This window comes from Pseudophryne corroboree, chromosome 1, assembly GCF_028390025.1.
Source record: "Pseudophryne corroboree isolate aPseCor3 chromosome 1, aPseCor3.hap2, whole genome shotgun sequence".
In the NCBI taxonomy this organism is placed as follows: domain Eukaryota; kingdom Metazoa; phylum Chordata; class Amphibia; order Anura; family Myobatrachidae; genus Pseudophryne; species Pseudophryne corroboree.
Genome location: NC_086444.1, coordinates 1,190,540,234 through 1,190,560,913, shown reverse-complemented (window position 1 = coordinate 1,190,560,913; position 20,680 = coordinate 1,190,540,234). Strand labels below are relative to the sequence as shown.

The following is a 20,680-nucleotide window of genomic DNA, read 5'->3' as shown; positions in this document are numbered from 1 at the left end:
TCCAGCCGTCGCCGTGGCCACCAGGTCTGATAGACCTGGTGACCGACCCCAAATAACTCCTCCCCTTTATACGGCAAAACTTCCATATGCCGTTTTGAATCCACATCACCTGACCACTGTCGTGTCCATAAACTTCTTCTGGCAGAAATGGACAACGCACTTACTCTTGATGCCAGGGTGCAAATATCCCTCTGTGCATCTCGCATATATAGTAATGCATCCTTTAAATGCTCTATAGTCAACAATATACTGTCCCTATCCAGGGTATCAATCTTTTCAGTCAGGGAATCCGACCAAGCCACTCCAGCGCTGCACATCCAGGCTGAGGCGATTGCTGGTCGTAGTATAACACCAGTATGTGTGTATATACCTTTTAGGATATTTTCCAGCTTTCTATCAGCTGGTTCCTTGAGGAGACGGTAACGCCACTTGTTTTGATAAGCGTGTGAGCGCCTTATCTACCCTAGGGGGTGTTTCCCAACCCGCCCTAACCTCTGGCGGGAAAGGGTATAATGCCAATAATTTATTAGAAATCAGCAGTTTTTTATCGGGGGAAACCCACGCTTTGTCACACACCTCATTTAATTCATCTGATTCAGGAAAAACTATGGGTAGTTTTCACACCCCACATAATACCCTTTTTTGTGGTACTTGTAGTATCAGAAATGTTCAAAGCCTCCTTCATTGCCGTGATCATGTAACGTGTGGCCCTACTGGACATTACGTTTGTCTCGTCACCGTCGACACTGGAGTCAGTATCCGTGTCTGTGTCGACCATCTGAGGTAACGGGCGCTTTAGAGCCCCTGACGGTGTTTGAGACGCCTGGACAGGCACTAACTGATTTGCCGGCTGTCTCATGTCGTCAACAGTTTTTTGCAAAGTGCTGACACTGTCACGTAATTCCTTCCATACGACCATCCAGTCAGGTGTCGACTCCCTAGGGGGTGACATCACTATTACAGGCAATTGCTCCGCCTCCACATCATTTTCCTCCTCATACATGTCGACACAATCGTACCGACACACAGCACACACACAGGGAATGCTCTGATAGAGGACAGGACCCCACGAGCCCTTTGGGGAGACAGAGGGAGAGTTTGCCAGCACACACCAGAGCGCTATATATATGCAGGGATAACCTTATATAAGTGTTTCTCCCTTCTATAGCTGCTGTATATGTATTTTCTGCCAATTAGTGCCCCCCCTCTCTTGTTTTACCCCGATTCTGTAGCAGGACTGCAGGGGAGAGTCAGGGAGCCGTCCTTCCAGCGGAGCTGTGAGGGAAAATGGCGCTTGTGTGCTAAGGAGATAGGCTCCGCCCCCTTTTCGGCGGCCTTTTCTCCCGCTTTTTTTAGGAAAACTGGCAGGGGTTAAATGCATCCATATAGCCCAGGAGCTATATGTGATGCATTTCTTTAGCCATATAAGGTTTAAAACATGTTTTATTGCGTCTCAGGGCGCTCCCCCCCAGCGCCCTGCACCCTCAGTGACCGGAGTGTGAAGTGTGCTGAGAGCAATGGCGCACAGCTGCAGTGCTGTGCGCTACCTTATTGAAGACAGGAACGTCTTCTGCCGCCGATTTTTCCGGACCTCTTCGCTCTTCTGGCTCTGTAAGGGGGCCGGCGGCGCGGCTCCGGGACCCATCCAGGCTGAACCTGTGATCGTCCCTCTGGAGCTAATGTCCAGTAGCCAAGAAGCTCAATCCACTCTGCATTCAGGCGAGTTCGCTTCTTCTCCCCTTAGTCCCACGATGCAGTGAGCCTGTTGCCAGCAGGTCTCACTGAAAATAAAAAAACCTATTTAAAACTTTTACTCTAAGCAGCTCTGGAGAGCTACCTAGCATGCACCCTTCTCGGCCGGGCACAAAAATCTAACTGAGGCTTGGAGGAGGGTCATAGGGGGAGGAGCCAGTGCACACCAGCTAGTCCTAAAGCTTTTACTTTTGTGCCCAGTCTCCTGCGGAGCCGCTAATCCCCATGGTCCTTACGGAGTTCCCAGCATCCACTAGGACGTCAGAGAAACAGCTGGTAACAACAGCAGCAACAGCTGAACAGGTAACCACGGAAGAGAGAACCTGCAGAAAAGTCAACACACTGAGGCAGGCGCCCAATATCCCTTATGGACTACGAGAAAAGGATTTACCAGTAGGCAATTAAAATCCTATTTTCTCTAGCATCCATAAGGGATATTGGGGAGACTTAGTATGATGGGGACGTCCCAAAGCTTCCAGGACAGGCGGGAACGTGCATAGACTTCTCCAGCACCGCCTGCCCAAACTGGGTATCCTCTTTGGCCAGGGTATCAAATTGATAGAACTTCACAAACGTGTTCCACCCCGACCAGGTAGCAGCTCGGCATAGTTGCAAGGCCGAGACTCCACGGGCAGTCGACCAGGAAGAGCCCACCGATCTTGTAGAATGGGCCTTCAGAGAGACTTAGGAACAGGTAAGGATGCCGACACATAGGCCTGCTGGACAGTAAGCCTAAGCCAACGAGGAATGGGCTGCTTTGAAGCAGTACAACCCTTTTTCTGTGCATCATAGAGCACGAACGCGGAATCCGTCTTTCTGAGCCGAGCTGTCCGCTTGACATAGATATTCAAGGCTCGCGCACAGAATCCAATGCCTCCGGAGGAGCAGAAGCATCAGAACTTGACGGAACCACAGTAGGTTGTTTCAGGTGAAACGCAGAGATAACCTTCGGTAGGAACTGCTGTCTTAGTCATGAGCTCCGCTCTGTCCTCATAAAAGACCAAGTATGGGCTTTTACACGATAAGGCCCCCAATTCTGAGACATGTCTAGCAGAGGCCAGGTCCAGTAACATCACTGTCTTCTATGTGAGGTACTTGTCTTCCACCGTTATCAGAGGTTCAAACCAGGATGACTGTAGAAATTCCAACACCACATTAAAATCCTAGGATGCGTAGGCAGTACAAAAGGCGGTTGTATGTGGAGTACCCCTTGCAAGAAGGTCTGAACTTCTGGCAACAGTGCCAATTTCTTCTGGGGAAAAAAATGGAGAGAGCTGAAATCTGGACCTTAACAGAACCCAGACGTAAGCCCTTCTCCACACCAACCTGCAGGAAACATAAGAAACATCCCAAGTGGAACTCTGTAGGTGGATACGTGCGTTCCTCGCACCAGGAGACATATCTTCTCCAGATATGATGATAGCTTATTGATGTCACAGGTTTCCTGGCCTGAACCATGGTAGCAATAATGTTTTTGAAAAGGCCCTTGTGGGCTAGGATGTTACGCTAAACCTCCATGCCGTCAAATGAAGTAACCGTAAGTCCGGGTAGACAAACGGACCTTGCTGAAGAAGATCTTATTAGTGGTAGAGGCCAAAAAGATCCGCGTACCACCCCCTCCGAGGACAATCCGGGGCAATCAGAATTGCTAGACAGCTGGTAAAACAAAGGTGACGTCAGTGCATCTACTGCCCTCGCCTGAGGGTCCCTGGTTCGTGAGCAATACCAGTGAAGCTTCTTGTTAAGTCGAGAAGCCATCATGTCTATTTGTGGGCAGCCCCACCGGTCGATGATCTGCTGAAATACCTGATGGTGGAGCCCCCACTCACCCGGAGGGAGATCGTGACGACTCAGGAATTCCGCTTCCCAGTTGTCCACTCCTGGAATGAAGATTGCTGACATTGCTCTTGCATTTCTTTCCGCCCAGAGGAGTATCTATGACACCTCTCGCATGTAGGCTCTGCTTTTTGTCCCTCCTTGCCGAATGATGTACACCATTGCTGTGGCGTTGTCCGACTGTACTTGGATCGCGTGATCCTTGAGCAGAGGAGAGGCCTGCAGCAGAGCATTGAGATTGTCAAAAGTTCCAGAATGTTGATCAGAAGAAGGGCTTCGTGGCCTGACCACCTGCCCTGGAACTGCGTCCCTTGGGTAACAGCTCCCCATCCTCTCAGACTCGCATCCATTGTGCGGAGAATGCACTCCTGAATCCCGAAACTCCACCCTTCGAGGAGACTGGAGGACTGCAGCCACCACAGGAGGGAAACCCTTGCCTGAGGTGACAGCCGTATCATCCAGCCGGGTGGTATTCAGTATACTGGTTGTTGGGATCCCAGGGCACAGTATACCGGCGCCGGAACACCGACAACCGGCATACCGACACCTTTTCTCCCTCTTGGGGGTCCACAAGCCCCCTGGAGGGATAATAGATAGCGTGCCCGCAAGGGGCTCATTTGCGCTCGCAACCTTAATGGCGCACAGTGTCCCTGTATTCATTTATACTGGCAATTCTCACAAACTCACAGAAAATGGGATTTTTCCATTTGCTGTGTCAACGGGCACCGCAGCACCGAGTGCCCGCCGCGACCTTATGCCGCCATCTGAACCGGGGACCCGCTAACCGGGACCCCGGTTCCTGTACTCACCAACCAGAGTCTTCAGCTCTGTTAGGGGTGGCAGTGTGCTGTTGGAGTGCACGCTCACCCTGCGGGCGTGCGAAACACCCCCTCAGGAGCTATGACTTGCCAGCGGGGATCCAGACCATTAACCCTTCAAGAGTTTGGTTCGGTTCCCCCTTCTAACTCCCACGACGCATGCAGACTGGTGCCAACCACTGCTGCCTGAAAAAAAATTAAAAATAAATAAATAAAGTTTGAAGACAACTCTGGAGCTCCAGAGAATGCACCCAGCTCCTCGGGCACATTTTTCTAAACGGAGTCTGCAGAGGGGCATAGAGGTGAGGAGCAAGCACACACTAAAGAATTTTAAAGTGCCAAGGCTCCAATGGACCCCATCTATACCCCATGGTACTGAGAAAATCCCAGTATCCCCTAGGACGTTAGAGAAATTGGATACTGAAATTATTCATTTGACAAACACGGCAATGTCATTCCAAGGGCACAACAGAGACCGGTCCACACTTACATCAGTATGGCATTACTACAGGAGATCCTCAGTGAGCCGACTCTGAGTAATATAGCCAGAGAGGAGACAGCCTGCTGCCTGGAACCAAAAGAAGAGCAGAGCTATAGGCAGTAGATGCCTTTTTGATATTAGTATGTACTCCGTGTAGATGTGACATACCTACTGTATCTGTCCAGCCCTGTGCAACAAGCATGCAGTTTACTGTATGTAGAGGTTTACCATGAAACATGAGAAAGGTAATGTAAGATGTACCTGCTTTCCAGTGAACCCTTGGCATATGACTTTAGTATCTTTATTAATGTACAAGTGTTTCCGGGAGGCTGTGTAGGAGCTGTGTCTTACTCCAGTCTGTTGCACTAGAAAACAAACAGAGCCCAAATTATTTCTCATACAACCAGCCTACAGATTAGTCATATTATACATTGACCAATAGATGGCGCTCAACTTGTCACATCTACAGTCACCTTTATATCCTATCTGAGCTGTGCACTTGTGAATCCCATGTACACTATGGCGGTCATTCCGAGTTGATCGCTAGCTGCCGTTGTTCGCAGCGCAGCGATCAGGCAAAAAAAATCAGCATTTCTGCATATGCACTGCAATGCGCGACGTACGGGTACAAATACCTTTGTGGTTTTGCACAGGTTCTAGCGAAGCTTTAAGTCGCACGGCACAACGCAAGAAGATTTACAGGAAGGGGGCGTTTCTGGGTGGCAACAGACCGTTTTCAGGAAGTGTTTGGAAAAACGCAGACGTGCGGGGGAAAACTTAGGCGTGGCTGGGCGAACGCTGGGCGGGTGTGTGATGTCAAAAGCCAACCCTCCAACGTTAGAATCAACGCACACGAAGAGTAAATCCAATGTTTTTGCAGGCGCTCTGCTGCACAGGCGTTTGCACTTCTGCAAAGCGAAAACACACTCCCCAGTGGGCGGCGACAATGCGTTTGCACGGCTGCTAAAAACTGCTAGCGAGCGATCAACTCGGAATGACCCCCTCTATATCCTGTTCCTTTTTTCCTAAATGGAGAGTAAACTGATGTAGCATTTAGTACTATTGCAGTTTTACATCCAGCGGTCAAACTCGCCAAGAACGGAGAGGCTTTGAAAACCTGCTGTTTAGTAAATATTACCCCTAAGTGCCCATGTATAAATCTGCTGCAATGGGTGTGACGCATTTGTCTGTGTTATTGGCTTTCAATACGATTAAATAATAAAAAAAGGGGTAATAACTCCAAAACCTTCTAAGGGGAGAATTCAACTGTCTTTTGCCCCTGTAAATAATGGACGCTAAATTGTTTTCCCATCGGGGCGCAAGTGCTGCAGGTGGCCATGATTGCTGCTTGCTACCTTCTGAAACAACGAGCTGGGCTTTAGGCCACCTAGACTGACATTTAGGCAACCCACCCAATACTTTGCACGGATTGATGAGTCTAAACCCAGTGTGCGGCACTTGCGGAGCTGAATATCGCCCATCTAGCGCCCCATTACTCAGACGTGATGACAAACAATAGAGTTCCCCTCTCTCAATGACTCGTTTAGTAAAAACCCAGTAGGTCACAGGACGCTTTATATTAGTACCACCCAGCAAGGCTGTAGGTTACAGTGCATCCTAGATTAGTGCTAAAATAGACCCCAAGATAGTCGGGGCTTATACATCGTTATAAAACGACAGTGACTAAAAGTTTATAAACTGAAATAAAATTATTTGGGATTCAGAAATAAATATTAGAAGACAAAATAGAAACATGCTGAAATATTACTGTCCCAGTCTCACACATCTCCTTCCATCATGGGGAACCGCAGAATGCAGAGGGGGTCATGTTTAATTACTGTTCGTGTGAGTTAAGCACAGGATCAGTGTAGCACACAGCTTGTAACAGAGTACACCTCTGACCAGGGGAAAGTATCTACCAAGACCATAATAAAACCCAAACTCGTATGGTCCCTGGCCAGTGTCCCAAGCACATTGGGGGTCATTCCGACCTGATCGTAGCTGTGCTAAATTTAGCACAGCTACGATCACTGACACAGACATGCGGGGGGACGCCCAGCACAGGGCTAGTCCACCCCGCATGTCTGCCCCGGCCCCACTGCACAAGTACAAAAGCATTGCACAGCAGCGATGTTTTTGTACTTGTAGAGTAACTCCCAGCCAGTGCAGCTCCTGCGGCTGGCCGGGAGTTACTTGTCGCTGCCAGGGTCGCAGCGGCTTCGTGTGACGTCACGCAGCCGCTGCGGCCCACCCACCCGCATGGTCCGGCCGCGCCTGCATTGGCCAGACTGCTGCCCGAAAACGGTGGCCAAACGCCGCCGTGCCGCCCCCTCCCGCCTCTGCCTGTCAATCAGGCAGAGGCGATCGTTAGGCAATGACAGCCGTCTGGCATGCACCGACGCACTGCGGCGCCGCCACATGCGCTGTTCTGACCCGATCGGTTCGGAATGACTCCAATTATGCGGCTAATTGAATTGACCCCCATGTCTCTTCACAGAATCACAAGTGACATAATTAGTAGCACCTTCAAGTAATGAATACCCCTGTACGCCGGCACAGAGAATGGAAGGCGTGCACTGTTAGGGATCCCATAGGACTGAAGCTGGGAAATACTGCTATAGAATAACAAGTTAGCTTGTTATTATATAAAGCAAATCCTATATTCTCTGTTTGAACTCCTTTTTATAATTTAACAGATTAAAACACAGTTTATAGATTAATACAAACTAATATAGCCATTACTTGGTTAATCTTCTGAGCATTTACTGGCTGGGTAAATAAGAAAAGACTTTGTGAGGACAATCCAAAAATGATGTCTATTCTGTGCCCTGTGATCACTAGGTGCTCCCATCTGTCTGTTATAGCATGCATATACTGTAGCTTATCTCACAAGATCCACTAATTAGGTTACTAAATGTAGGTTTAATGTGTATTGAGAATATGGGTGATGGGCAACATCTGTGAAGGTTAGAAGGCCACCACACGAAGCCCTTGACTAGTCTGCAAAGTGAAAACAAGCATTCAGCCAATTGCTGTAGACAGCATTGCCTATTCCAGCTGCAGCAGTTCTCGCAATTCAATTGTTCTGCAGATTGGTTGCCCATTATTTCTGCTTGCACCCTCCTGAGCTGGTGAGCAGAAATGCGCCAAGATTTGTGCTGTTCTGCGCCTAAAACGCAGTTATGGAAGCGTGCCCAATAGTTTAGATAGGTCAAGCCACTGATGCATTTAGCAAGCAATGGGCACCTGCACCCATCGGCAAAACAATTGAATAGCTAAGTCGGGCGCCCATACTTAAGGGTGTGGAAAAAAAAATTTTTATCTCCCTCCTGAATGTCCAACACTGTGTGCTACCAACTACACAATCATTCACACATCACTGTATCGGGACTTGTGTCTGTGGTCATTATCAGGCACTTGTCTTACTAAATAATGTAACTCATTAAATCATAGTTTCCAAAACTCTGTCCTCATAGCACCCAATAGCCCATGTTTTCAGAGTCTCCATGTTTGAGCCAAGGTGATTTAAATAGTACCCGAGACATTTTAATGTAATCTGTGCTGAAGCTTGGACATCTTAAGAGTTTGGGAAACAATGAATTAAAGGATATTTTGCCAACCAAGAAAAGTAACAAAATATGAATTAAGAAGTAAAAGCAACAGAATCACAAGTCAGCTGGAAAAGTAACAAGTACAGAAAGTCTCCTTTTCATTGTTTTTACTAAAGTTCTACAAACTGCAGACTTTTACTGTATTAAGACAAATGCAACGCTCACTCCATGTAATGCAGAATGCAAATGTATAACAACACTCAGCCCTCTTCCCTGTCAGCAGCAAAGTAGCCACAGACACTGGGATCCCCTGCAGCTGTCAGGATCACATGCACCGGAATAGGGGCCTAGTGTGTGTCTCTATGCGGCTCCCTTGCACTGACACGGCATACTTTTCACGCAATGTCATCTGGAGGCATTCCAAATTCTCCTGTCAGTGTCCGTGCATTTCCACAGCGATAGTACTTATCAAACACGTGGGAAGTCACCAGTAATATGCAGACACCGCTTTGCATATACAGAGAAAAGCGTTACAGAGGCTCCTAGAAAACTGCCATGTTCTGACAGTCCTGCAGAAGTGTATTTCTGTTTGCTGAGAATACGGATGGAGAAAGAAAGGAAAAAACAAACAAACGACCAGTTGGAACCTGACAGATCTGTTTGCTGGGTGACTGGGGACGTTATATGTGAGAGGTCAGAAGGATTCCTGCAAACACCTCTCTTCCCCAGAGGCCCAGCAAGCAATGGTGCAAAGTCCGCTGGATGCCTGTAATACCCTTAATACTTGATGAGGCAATGAGCAAGTTACGAGCAGCTTACAGCTTCGCACTTTGCTCTCAGAATTGCTCTGGGACGCCTGCTTCAGTTTAGCAAAGCAAAATCATCCAGGGAACAGGAGAACAGGGTCAGGGGTTGTTTAGGGTCTGGTACTGACTGGTGTCTGCTTTGTATCAATAAAGTACACTCTCGCCAGGAAAAAAAGTTTGTTTGACAATTAATTGAATTTGCGAGGTCACTGGAGATCTAATCTTCCCCAAAGCATTCATGCAGCCATGAAAATAGACATCGCTGGATAGCATGTCAAATGTGGCGGCCGGCCGCCAACCAATCAGAGCGTGCGGATTGGCAGCCAATCAGGATCAATGGCTCCTGATTGGCTGCTGGACCACGAGTGCTGATTGGTTTGTGAGCAGGCACCACATTTAAAATGCTCTGACCACTGCCCAGCTGTCCCCATTCCACCTATACCCCGCTGCCTGGTTCCCGATCGTGGCCGCTGCTGCCCTACGTTCCTGCTGCTGGGCCGCACTCCCCTACATCTCCCCTGTGATTAGGCTGCTTTTATCGTTCAGAGTGGCTCCTGCTGCCCTCCTACTGCAGCCTCCACGGTAAGGGACCCTCATAAGAAGTCCTTAGCCCACAGGCAGCACCAGAACTGTACCACCTCTGTCAATGTTTTATTTGTTATTTTTTTAAGTGGATCTGGATTTTGTCAGTGTTTATGTCCGCAGCTCTGGGGGCTAGCTGAACAGTAAAGTGTGTGTGTGTGTGTGTGTGTGTGTGTGTGTGTGTGTGTGTGTGTGTGTGTGGGGTTTGTTTGCCTGGGAGGTATCAGCACAGCAATGTGTATCAAGCCTTGTTGTAGCGACACATTACATACAAAATGTTGCCCTTAAAAATGTAAATATGCCCTCCTCACCGATTAAAAGCGGGTGCTAAAGTGAAAACTAATACCCCTTTCACAGCGCCAATGCTGGGTCCCACCTGGGAATTGGACATGGGTCCTTCCCGGGTGGGACCCGGCCTTGGACCCTACACGCTGTCATCCTTCCCCAGCAATATGCCGGGTTGGGTTGCTAACCGGCTGCGGGGACTGCTGCGTCATCAGGGGCAGTTGTGGAGGCAGCGCTGGAGATTACATCATCTCCGCGCCACCTCTCCCTATGCAGTGAACAGGTCAGGGTCACATCGCCTCGGCAACCCGTTCACACTGCACCTGACCCGGTATTCAACCTGAGAATAACACTGCTTTATTCCTGGGTTGAATTTCCGGGCCAGGTGACCCGGGAATTCACCATGGGCCCTTTCACACCGCAGTGACCCGTGCTGACCCAGCAATATACCGGATCAATACTGGGTTATTAGTGTGGTGTGAAGGGGGTATATGTTGCAGTATGTTGCATCAGTGTATGGCGGATTATGCAATGTGTACGAGGATGTGATATTTCATTACATCGGAAACCTGAGGTGTGCACCCAGCTTAAGACGAAGTACTGGTTAAACTCTGTGTAAATTACAACCAAAGACCTGTAAATCACAAATGGAAAAAAGTAAAATTTCCAAATAAAACCACTTCTCTTGTTTCTAAAAATGCAGCCATCTCCCACATGCCCCAACGGTGCCACTTATTTACCAGGCAGAAACACAATGGTTAGTTTGGAAACCTGCTTCTTCATGCAAAGAACACTGCACTGATATATCCTCATTCACTACCCTGTACTGCACAATGCTGCCACAAGCAGGCTTCCTATTAAATCATTTACCTAGCATACAACCGTGCAACAGCCTCTCACCCACAGCGGCTTCATTCATCAGCTCTACAGCTGACCTTCAACCGCTAACAGTCAGTATAGAGGGAAACAGACGCTGCACATTCTAACCAACACCAGTCACACAGCAGCTGCTGCAAACACAGATTTGCACAGTGGTCAGCATAGCCGCATCAATGCTGGGGTCATGAGGTCAATTTCAACCAGAGCACTAGCTGTCTGGAATTTTTACAGTCTCTCTGTGTTTGAGGGAGTTTATTCTGGGAGCTTACTGTGCATCTCTGATGTGCCCTCTGCAGTACAGGTCCTGAGCTGTCGGACGCGGCGCTCCCTAAGCCGTAGCCTGCTGTTTGTCAGCAGAGGCAGCGGCGACAGGAAGCGTTTCCCAAAACTGCAAATGACATGTTATTTGTGCGCGTGCTGAAGCCAGTGTATACGTTTTGCAACGCAGATCTGGTGCCCTCTGCAGCGTTAACCACCCCCAGCCGTTCTGAGTAACATGAGAGATACTGGGATGACCAGTGATACTGGGATGACTGACGCTTGCGCAGACTGATCCGATGCTGCATCTTTGGACACAGCAGCAGGTCACGCAAGCTGGCAGGAGGCGTCTATTTACTAAAGAAGTCACCTGCGGGTATTAGTATATTGACACAAAGCTGCTGGGATAACTGCGTCCATTTCTGAATCAGGGTCAAAGCCAACAGGGGTGAACTGCAGTCACTGCCCACAAAGCGCCAATTGCGACAGGGCTGGAACGCCGGTAACCACACCCTAAATCATCCATGTTAACTCCCAGCCCCACAGGGGTGCTTATTCAGAGACGCGATTTAGGGGCAGCGGTATCATGTGCGCGCTGCATAGCACCTCCCTGAATGTACACTGCAGAAACTGCGATTTAGGGGCAGCGGTCTCCATGCAGTGCAATGGGATTAGCGCTATATAAATGCAAAGGTATCAAACCTATCCACATACTCCGGCAACTCCAGTCTGTTGCATCGAAACCAATGCAACCACATTATATATATATATATATATATATATATATACACACACACACACACGGCAATAGATATATACACACATACATACATATATATATATATATATTGGTATTATCGGCTAACATTTCACAGGCAAGCAACAAGCACTGCAGCCTCCCAGCAATACATCCCCCAACGCTACCCAGCAGCACAAGGGAGGGTGTCCTGCCATAGTAACAGTGTGGGAAACAGCAGTGTGTGGGTGCAGGGGGGAGATCCCAGTGACCTTGGTGTATCCAACCCCCATACTCCTCCCCCCCCCCCCCCTAGTGGCCCCCCTGTCCAGCCAGTGCCGCGGCAGGAGAGCCGGGCCCCCTTCCCCGGACGGGACACTCACGGAGCAGGCGGCCGAGGAGCCGTCCCTGGAGCATGTTGCGGGTCCTTCAGCAATGACAGCGAGAGCAGCAGCCCCGGGCCCAGCAGTGGCAGCAGGAAGGGGCGGGACGTTGCTGGCAGCGTCAGGACCCCGGGGAGGCTGCTTCTGCAGGTGCCTGAGAGGACGTGGATGTGTGTGTAACAGGCTGTCCTGGTGACACGGCGAGACAGAGTCGCCGCTCCGGGTGACGGTGAGGAGAGAGCCTCGCTATGCCGCAGCGCCAGCAGCTCCGACACATGTTACAACCCAATAAAACACAAAATATCTCCAAATCAGCACGGGGCAGCCATTTTGTCGGAGACCAAGAGCAGCTGTTCTATTCTGCCTAGGGCGCAGCGTGCTGAGAGATGTGACGTGGAGGCTGCTACGTCATTCAGTATAAAGGAGGGCGGGGTCAGCTGTAGGGAATTCTGGGAGATGTAGTCCTGGGGTGACGTCACTGCTTGAGCGGCTTATTTAAAGGTTTCCAGCCTCAGACTCCTGTACACTCTGTGATGTCACTCTGCTTTTCCCCATTTAGGTGTCTGTTTACTAAACCTTGGAGAGAGATAATAAGATTTTAAACCTACCGGTAAATATTTTTCTCCTAGTCCGTAGAGGATGCTGGGGACTCCGTAAGGACCATGGGGTATAGACGGGCTCCGCAAGAGACATGGGCACTATAAAGAACTTTTAGTATGGGTGTGCACTGGCTCCTCCCTCTATGCCTCTCCTCCAGACCTCAGTTAGAGAACTGTGCCCCCAGAGGAGATGGACAATACGAGGAAAGGATTTTGTTAATCTAAGGTCAATATTCATACCAGCCCACACCAAGCATACCCTCCAACTGTACCTTTTTAATAGGTACAGTACCTTTTTTTCATGGTCTGTACCGATTTTTGGCTCTCCAAACTTCCATTGAAAGTATAGGAAAAGGGGTGTGGCCACGCCCCTTTACACACGGGCACGCCCCTTTTTCGGATTTGTACCGATTTTTCAGTGTAAAATGTTGGAGGGTATGCACCAAGCATACCATATAACCTGGAAACATGCAACCAGTTAACAGTATGAACAAACAACAGCATCAGTCAAAGACCGATTCCCCACTGTAACATAACCCTTATGTAAGCAACAACTATATACAAGTCTTGCAGAGTAAGTCCGCACTGGGACGGGCGCCCAGCACCCTCTACGGACTAGGAGAAAAAGATTTACCGGTAGGTTTAAAATCTTATTTTCTCTTACGTCCTAGAGGATGCTGGGGACTCCGTAAGGACCATGGGGTTTATACCAAAGCTTCAAACCGGGCGGGAGAGTGCGGATGACTCTGTAGCACCGATTGAGCAAACGCGAGGTCCTCAGCAGCCAGGGTATCAAACTTGTAGAATTTTGCGAAAGTGTTTGAACCCGACCAAGTAGCAGCTCGGCATAACTGCAAAGTCGAGACGCCTCGGGCAGCCACCCAAGAAGAGCCCACCTTCCTAGTGGAATGGGCTTTTACCGAATTTGGTAACGGCAATCCAGCCGTAGAATAAGCCTGCTGAATCGTGTTACAGATCCAGCGAGCAATAGTCTGCTTCGACGCAGGCGCGCCAATCTTGGTGGCTGCATACAGGACAAACAGAGCCTCTGTTTTCCTTACCCTAGCCGTCCTGGCTACATAAATCTTTAAAGCCCTGACTACATCCAGGGACTTGGATTCCTCCAAGTCACTCGTAGCTACAGGCACCACGATAGGTTAGTTCATATGAAATGAAGATACCACCTTAGGTAAAAATTGAGGCAGAGTCCTCAATTCTGCTCTATCCACATGAAAAATCAAGTAGGGGCTCTTGTGAGACAAGCAGAGCCGGCCTTAGGCATAGGCAAACTAGGCAATTGCCTAGGGCATCTGGTATGCCTAGGGGCACAAGCAGCGTCTGCTGATTAAAATGATATGCGGCATGCCTATATTCTGTGTGTAGCATTTCATATGCAGATACAGTCTCAGTCTCACACAGTATATAGGCATGCTGCATATCATTTTAATCAGCAGAAGCTGCTTGTGCATCCTAGCCACATAGCAATGCAAATAAGATGCATTTTCATAAAAAAAATAGGCACCCGACATTAGCAGAGCTTCCAGTTGACTCACGCCAGGAACTATATGTGTCATTATTTGTATAAGGGCATTCATAATGTGTAACATGTGTAAGGGGCACTATGTGTGTCATTATGTGTATAAGGGCAATATTAATGTGTGGCATATATGTAAGAAACATTATGTGTGTCATTATGTGTATAAGGGCATTAACAATGTGCGGCATATGTGTAAGGGAAATTAAGTGTATAAGGGTATTAATAAGGGTTGGCATAATGTGTAAGGTGCACTATGTTTCTAAGGACATTAATAATGTGTGTCATATGTGTAAGGGGCATTACTGTGTGGTATTATGTGTATAAATGCATTTCCAATGTGTGGCATTATGTGTATAAGGTGCTCTGCTGTGTGGCGTAACATATAGAAAGGGCACTACTGTGTGGTCTAATGTGAATAAATAGCAATATGGTGTAGTGTACTGTGAATAAGGAGCAATTCAGTATGATGTAATGTGAATAAGGGGCACTACTGTGAGAAGTAACGTATATAAGGTAAATTGGTACTACTGTGTGATGTAATGTGAATAAGGGACACTATCGTATGATAAATTGTGAATAAAGTTGCACTACTGTGAGGCATAATTTGAATTGGTACTATTGTGTGGCCATGCCCCTTGCGAGCAAAAACACATATCTTTTTGGGCTGTGCACTGAATGTGCACACTTATTTAAATTACAGGGTGTAGGAAAACAAAAAAAGGACTGCTATGGGTGGGGGGTGATGGTGCTGGGAAAGGGGTGCAGGGTCAGAGGCGGAACTAGCGGTGGTGCTAGGGGGCACCAGCCAAAATCTTGCCTAGGGCATCATATTGGTTAGGGCCGGCTCTGATTACAGTGCAGCATTTTGGTGACCCAACAGGATATAGTTGTGTACAGTAGGACATTGCTGTATCTTGCAGCTCTGTGTCACTGAGTGCACGTATCCATTCCATATCTGTGCAGCATTTTTGTGAGCAGTATATATAGTATTGCAGTGCAGCATTTTGGTGACCCAACAGTATATAGTTGTGTACAGTAGGCCATTGCTGTTGATATATTACTGGCATATAATTCCACACATTAAAAAATGGAGAACAAAAATGTGGAGGGTAAAATAGGGAAAGATCAAGATCCACTTCCACTTCGTGCTGAAGCTGCTGCCACTAGTCATGGCCGAGACGATGAAATGCCATCAACGTCGTCTGCCAAGGCCGATGACCAATGTCATAGTAGAGAGCATGTAAAATCCAAAAAACAAAAGTTCAGTAAAATGACCCTAAAATCAAAATAAAAAGCATCTGAGGAGAAGCGTAAACTTGCCAATATGCCATTTACGACATGGAGTGGCAAGGAACGGCTGAGGCCCTCTCCTATGTTCCTCATGACTAGTGGGTCAGCTTCACATGACGATGGAAGCACTCATCCTCCCGCTAGAAAAATGAAAAGACTTAAGCTGGCAAAAGCACAGCAAAGAACTGTGCGTTCTTCTAAATCACAAATCCCCAAGGAGAGTGCAGTTATGTCAGTTGCGATGCCTGACCTTCCCAACACTGGACGGGAAGAGGTGGCGCCTTCCACCATTTGCACGCCCCTGCAAGTACTGGAAGGAGCACCCGCAGTCCAGTTCCTGATAGTCAAGTTGAAGATGTCACTGTTGAAGTACACCAGGATGAGGATATGGTTGTTGCTGGCGCTGAGGAGGAAATTGACAAGGAGGATTCTGATGGTGAAGTGGTTTGTTTAAGTCAAGCACCCGGGGAGACACCTGTTGTCCGTGGGACAAATATGGCCATTGACATGCCTGGTCAAATTACAAAAAAAATCACCTCTTCGATGTGGAATTATTTTAACCGAAATGCGGACAACAGGTGTCAAGCCGTGTGTTGCCTTTGTCAAGCTGTAATAAGTAGGGGTAAGGACATTAACCACCTAGGAACATCCTCCCTTATATGTCACCTGGAGCGCATTCATCAGAAGTCATTGACAAGTTCAAAAACTTTGGGTGACAGCGGAAGCAGTCCACTGACAACCAAATCCCTTCCTCTTGTAACCAAGATCCTGCAAACCACACCACCAACTCCCCCAGTGTCAATTTCCTCCTTAGACAGGAAAGCCAATAGTCCTGCAGGCCATGTCACTGTCAAGTCTGACAAGTCCTCTCCTGCCTGGGATTCTTCCGATGCATCCTTGAGTGTAACGCCTACTGCTGCTGGCGCTGCTGTTGTTGCTGCTGGGAGTCGATCGTCATCCCAGAGAGGAAGTCAGAAGACCACTTGTACTACTTCCAGTAAGCAATTGACTGTCCAACAGTCCTTTGCGAGGAAGATGAAATATCACAGCAGTCATCCTGCTGCAAAGCGGATAACTCAGGTCTTGGCAGCTGCGGTGGTGTTAAACGTGTTTCCGGTATCCACCGTTAATTCACAGGGAATTAGAGAATTGCTTGAGGTACTGTGTCCCCGGTACCAAATACCATCTAGGTTCCATTTCTCTAGGCAGGCGATACCGAGAATGTACACAGACGTCAGAAAAAGAGTCACCAGTGTCCTAAAAAATGCAGTTGTGCCCAATGTCCACTTAACCACGGACATGTGGACAAGTGGAGCAGGGCCGACTCAGGACTATATGACTGTGACAGCCCACTGGGTAGATATATGCCGAGACCCTTCGGGCAGCCGCCCAAGAAGAACCCACTTTCCTAGTGGAATGGGCCTTAACCGATTTCGGTAATGGCAATCCTGCTGTAGAATGCGCCTGCTGAATCGTGTTACAGATCCAGCGAGCAATAGTCTGCTTCGACGCAGGCGCGCCAATCTTGGTGGCTGCATGCAGGACAAACAGAGCCTCTGTTTTCCTTACCCTAGCCGTCCTGGCTACATAAATCTTTAAAGCCCTGACTACATCCAGGGACTTGGAGTCCTCCAAGTCACTCGTAGCTACAGGCACCACGATAGGTTAGTTCATATGAAATGAAGATACCACCTTAGGTAAAAATTGAGGCAGAGTCCTCAATTCTGCTCTATCCACATGAAAAATCAAGTAGGGGCTCTTGTGAGACAAGCAGAGCCGGCCTTAGGCATAGGCAAACTAGGCAATTGCCTAGGGCATCTGGTATGCCTAGGGGCACAAGCAGCGTCTGCTGATTAAAATGATATGCGGCATGCCTATATTCTGTGTGTAGCATTTCATATGCAGATACAGTCTCAGTCTCACACAGTATATAGGCATGCTGCATATCATTTTAATCAGCAGAAGCTGCTTGTGCATCCTAGCCACATAGCAATGCAAATAAGATGCATTTTCATAAAAAAAATAGGCACCCGACATTAGCAGAGCTTCCAGTTGACTCACGCCAGGAACTATATGTGTCATTATTTGTATAAGGGCATTCATAATGTGTAACATGTGTAAGGGGCACTATGTGTGTCATTATGTGTATAAGGGCAATATTAATGTGCGGCATATATGTAAGAAACATTATGTGTGTCATTATGTGTATAAGGGCATTAACAATGTGTGGCATATGTGTAAGGGAAATTAAGTGTATAAGGGTATTAATAAGGGTTGGCATAATGTGTAAGGTGCACTATGTTTCTAAGGACATTAATAATGTGTGTCATATATGTAAGGGGCATTACTGTGTGGTATTATGTGTATAAATGCATTTCCAATGTGTGGCATTATGTGTATAAGGTGCTCTGCTGTGTGGCGTAACATATAGAAAGGGCACTACTGTGTGGTCTAATGTGAATAAATAGCAATATGGTGTAGTGTAATGTGAATAAGGAGCAATTCAGTATGATGTAATGTGAATAAGGGGCACTACTGTGAGAAGTAACGTATATAAGGTAAATTGGTACTACTGTGTGATGTAATGTGAATAAGGGACACTATCGTATGATAAATTGTGAATAAAGTTGCACTACTGTGAGGCATAATTTGAATTGGTACTATTGTGTGGCCATGCCCCTTGCGAGCAAAAACACATATCTTTTTGGGCTGTGCACTGAATGTGCACACTGTTATTTAAATTACAGGGTGTAGGAAAACAAAAAAAGGACTGCTATGGGTGGGGGGTGATGGTGCTGGGAAAGGGGTGCAGGGTCAGAGGCGGAACTAGCGGTGGTGCTAGGGGGCACCAGCCAAAATCTTGCCTAGGGCATCATATTGGTTAGGGCCGGCTCTGATTACAGTGCAGCATTTTGGTGACCCAACAGGATATAGTTGTGTACAGTAGGACATTGCTGTATCTTGCAGCTCTGTGTCACTGAGTGCACGTATCCATTCCATATCTGTGCAGCATTTTTGTGAGCAGAATATACTGTATAGTATTACAGTGCAGCATTTTGGTGACCCAACAGTATATAGTTGTGTACAGTAGGCCATTGCTGTTGATATATTACTGGCATATAATTCCACACATTAAAAAATGGAGAACAAAAATGTGGAGGGTAAAATAGGGAAAGATCAAGATCCACTTCCACTTCGTGCTGAAGCTGCTGCCACTAGTCATGGCCGAGACGATGAAATGCCATCAACGTCGTCTGCCAAGGCCGATGACCAATGTCATAGTAGAGAGCATGTAAAATCCAAAAAACAAAAGTTCAGTAAAATGACCCTAAAATCAAAATAAAAAGCATCTGAGGAGAAGCGTAAACTTGCCAATATGCCATTTACGACATGGAGTGGCAAGGAACGGCTGAGGCCCTCTCCTATGTTCCTCATGACTAGTGGGTCAGCTTCACATGACGATGGAAGCACTCATCCTCCCGCTAGAAAAATGAAAAGACTTAAGCTGGCAAAAGCACAGCAAAGAACTGTGCGTTCTTCTAAATCACAAATCCCCAAGGAGAGTGCAGTTATGTCAGTTGCGATGCCTGACCTTCCCAACACTGGACGGGAAGAGGTGGCTCCTTCCACCATTTGCACGCCCCTGCAAGTACTGGAAGGAGCACCCGCAGTCCAGTTCCTGATAGTCAAGTTGAAGATGTCACTGTTGAAGTACACCAGGATGAGGATATGGTTGTTGCTGGCGCTGAGGAGGAAATTGACAAGGAGGATTCTGATGGTGAAGTGGTTTGTTTAAGTCAAGCACCCGGGGAGACACCTGTTGTCCGTGGGACAAATATGGCCATTGACATGCCTGGTCAAATTACAAAAAAAATCACCTCTTCGATGTGGAATTATTTTAACCGAAATGCGGACAACAGGTGTCAAGCCGTGTGTTGCCTTTGTCAAGCTGTAATAAGTAGGGGTAAGGACATTAACCACCTAGGAACATCCTCCCTTATATGTCACCTGGAGCGCATTCATCAGAAGTCATTGACAAGTTCAAAAACTTTGGGTGACAGCGGAAGCAGTCCACTGACAACCAAATCCCTTCCTCTTGTAACCAAGATCCTGCAAACCACACCACCAACTCCCCCAGTGTCAATTTCCTCCTTAGACAGGAAAGCCAATAGTCCTGCAGGCCATGTCACTGTCAAGTCTGACAAGTCCTCTCCTGCCTGGGATTCTTCCGATGCATCCTTGAGTGTAACGCCTACTGCTGCTGGCGCTGCTGTTGTTGCTGCTGGGAGTCGATCGTCATCCCAGAGAGGAAGTCAGAAGACCACTTGTACTACTTCCAGTAAGCAATTGACTGTCCAACAGTCCTTTGCGAGGAAGATGAAATATCACAGCAGTCATCCTGCTGCAAAGCGGATAACTCAGGTCTTGGCAGCTGCGGTGGTGTTAAACGTGTTTCCGGTATCCACCGTTAATTCACAGGGAATTAGAGAATTGCTTGAGGTACTGTGTCCCCGGTACCAAATACCATCTAGGTTCCATTTCTCTAGGCAGGCGATACCGAGAATGTACACAGACGTCAGAAAAAGAGTCACCAGTGTCCTAAAAAATGCAGTTGTGCCCAATGTCCACTTAACCACGGACATGTGGACAAGTGGAGCAGGGCCGACTCAGGACTATATGACTGTGACAGCCCACTGGGTAGATATATTGCCCCCCGCAGCAAGAACAGCAGCGGCGGCACCAGTAGCAGCATCTCGCAAACGCCAACTCGTTCCTAGGCAGGCTAGGCTTTGTATCACCGCTTTTCAGAAGAGGCACACAGCTGACAACCTCTTACGGAAACTGAGGAACATCATCGCAGAATGGCTTACCCCAATTGGACTCTCC

At 47.9% G+C, this 20,680-nt stretch overlaps 1 protein-coding gene across 1 annotated transcript in view; it reads right to left on the bottom strand.

The window, feature by feature from the left end:
- SUCLG1 (succinate-CoA ligase GDP/ADP-forming subunit alpha) overlaps window positions 1–12,645 on the bottom strand; it is an 85,176-nt gene extending 72,531 nt beyond the window's left edge. The window contains exons 1-2 of the mRNA XM_063925309.1: window positions 12,368–12,645; window positions 5,149–5,252 (exon numbers count right to left, since the gene is read on the bottom strand). Coding sequence (XP_063781379.1) covers window positions 5,149–5,252; window positions 12,368–12,401 — 138 coding nt within the window. The 5' untranslated portion in view covers window positions 12,402–12,645. The remainder of the gene's footprint in view (window positions 1–5,148; window positions 5,253–12,367) is intronic.
- Between the last annotated feature and the right edge of the window lie 8,035 nt (window positions 12,646–20,680).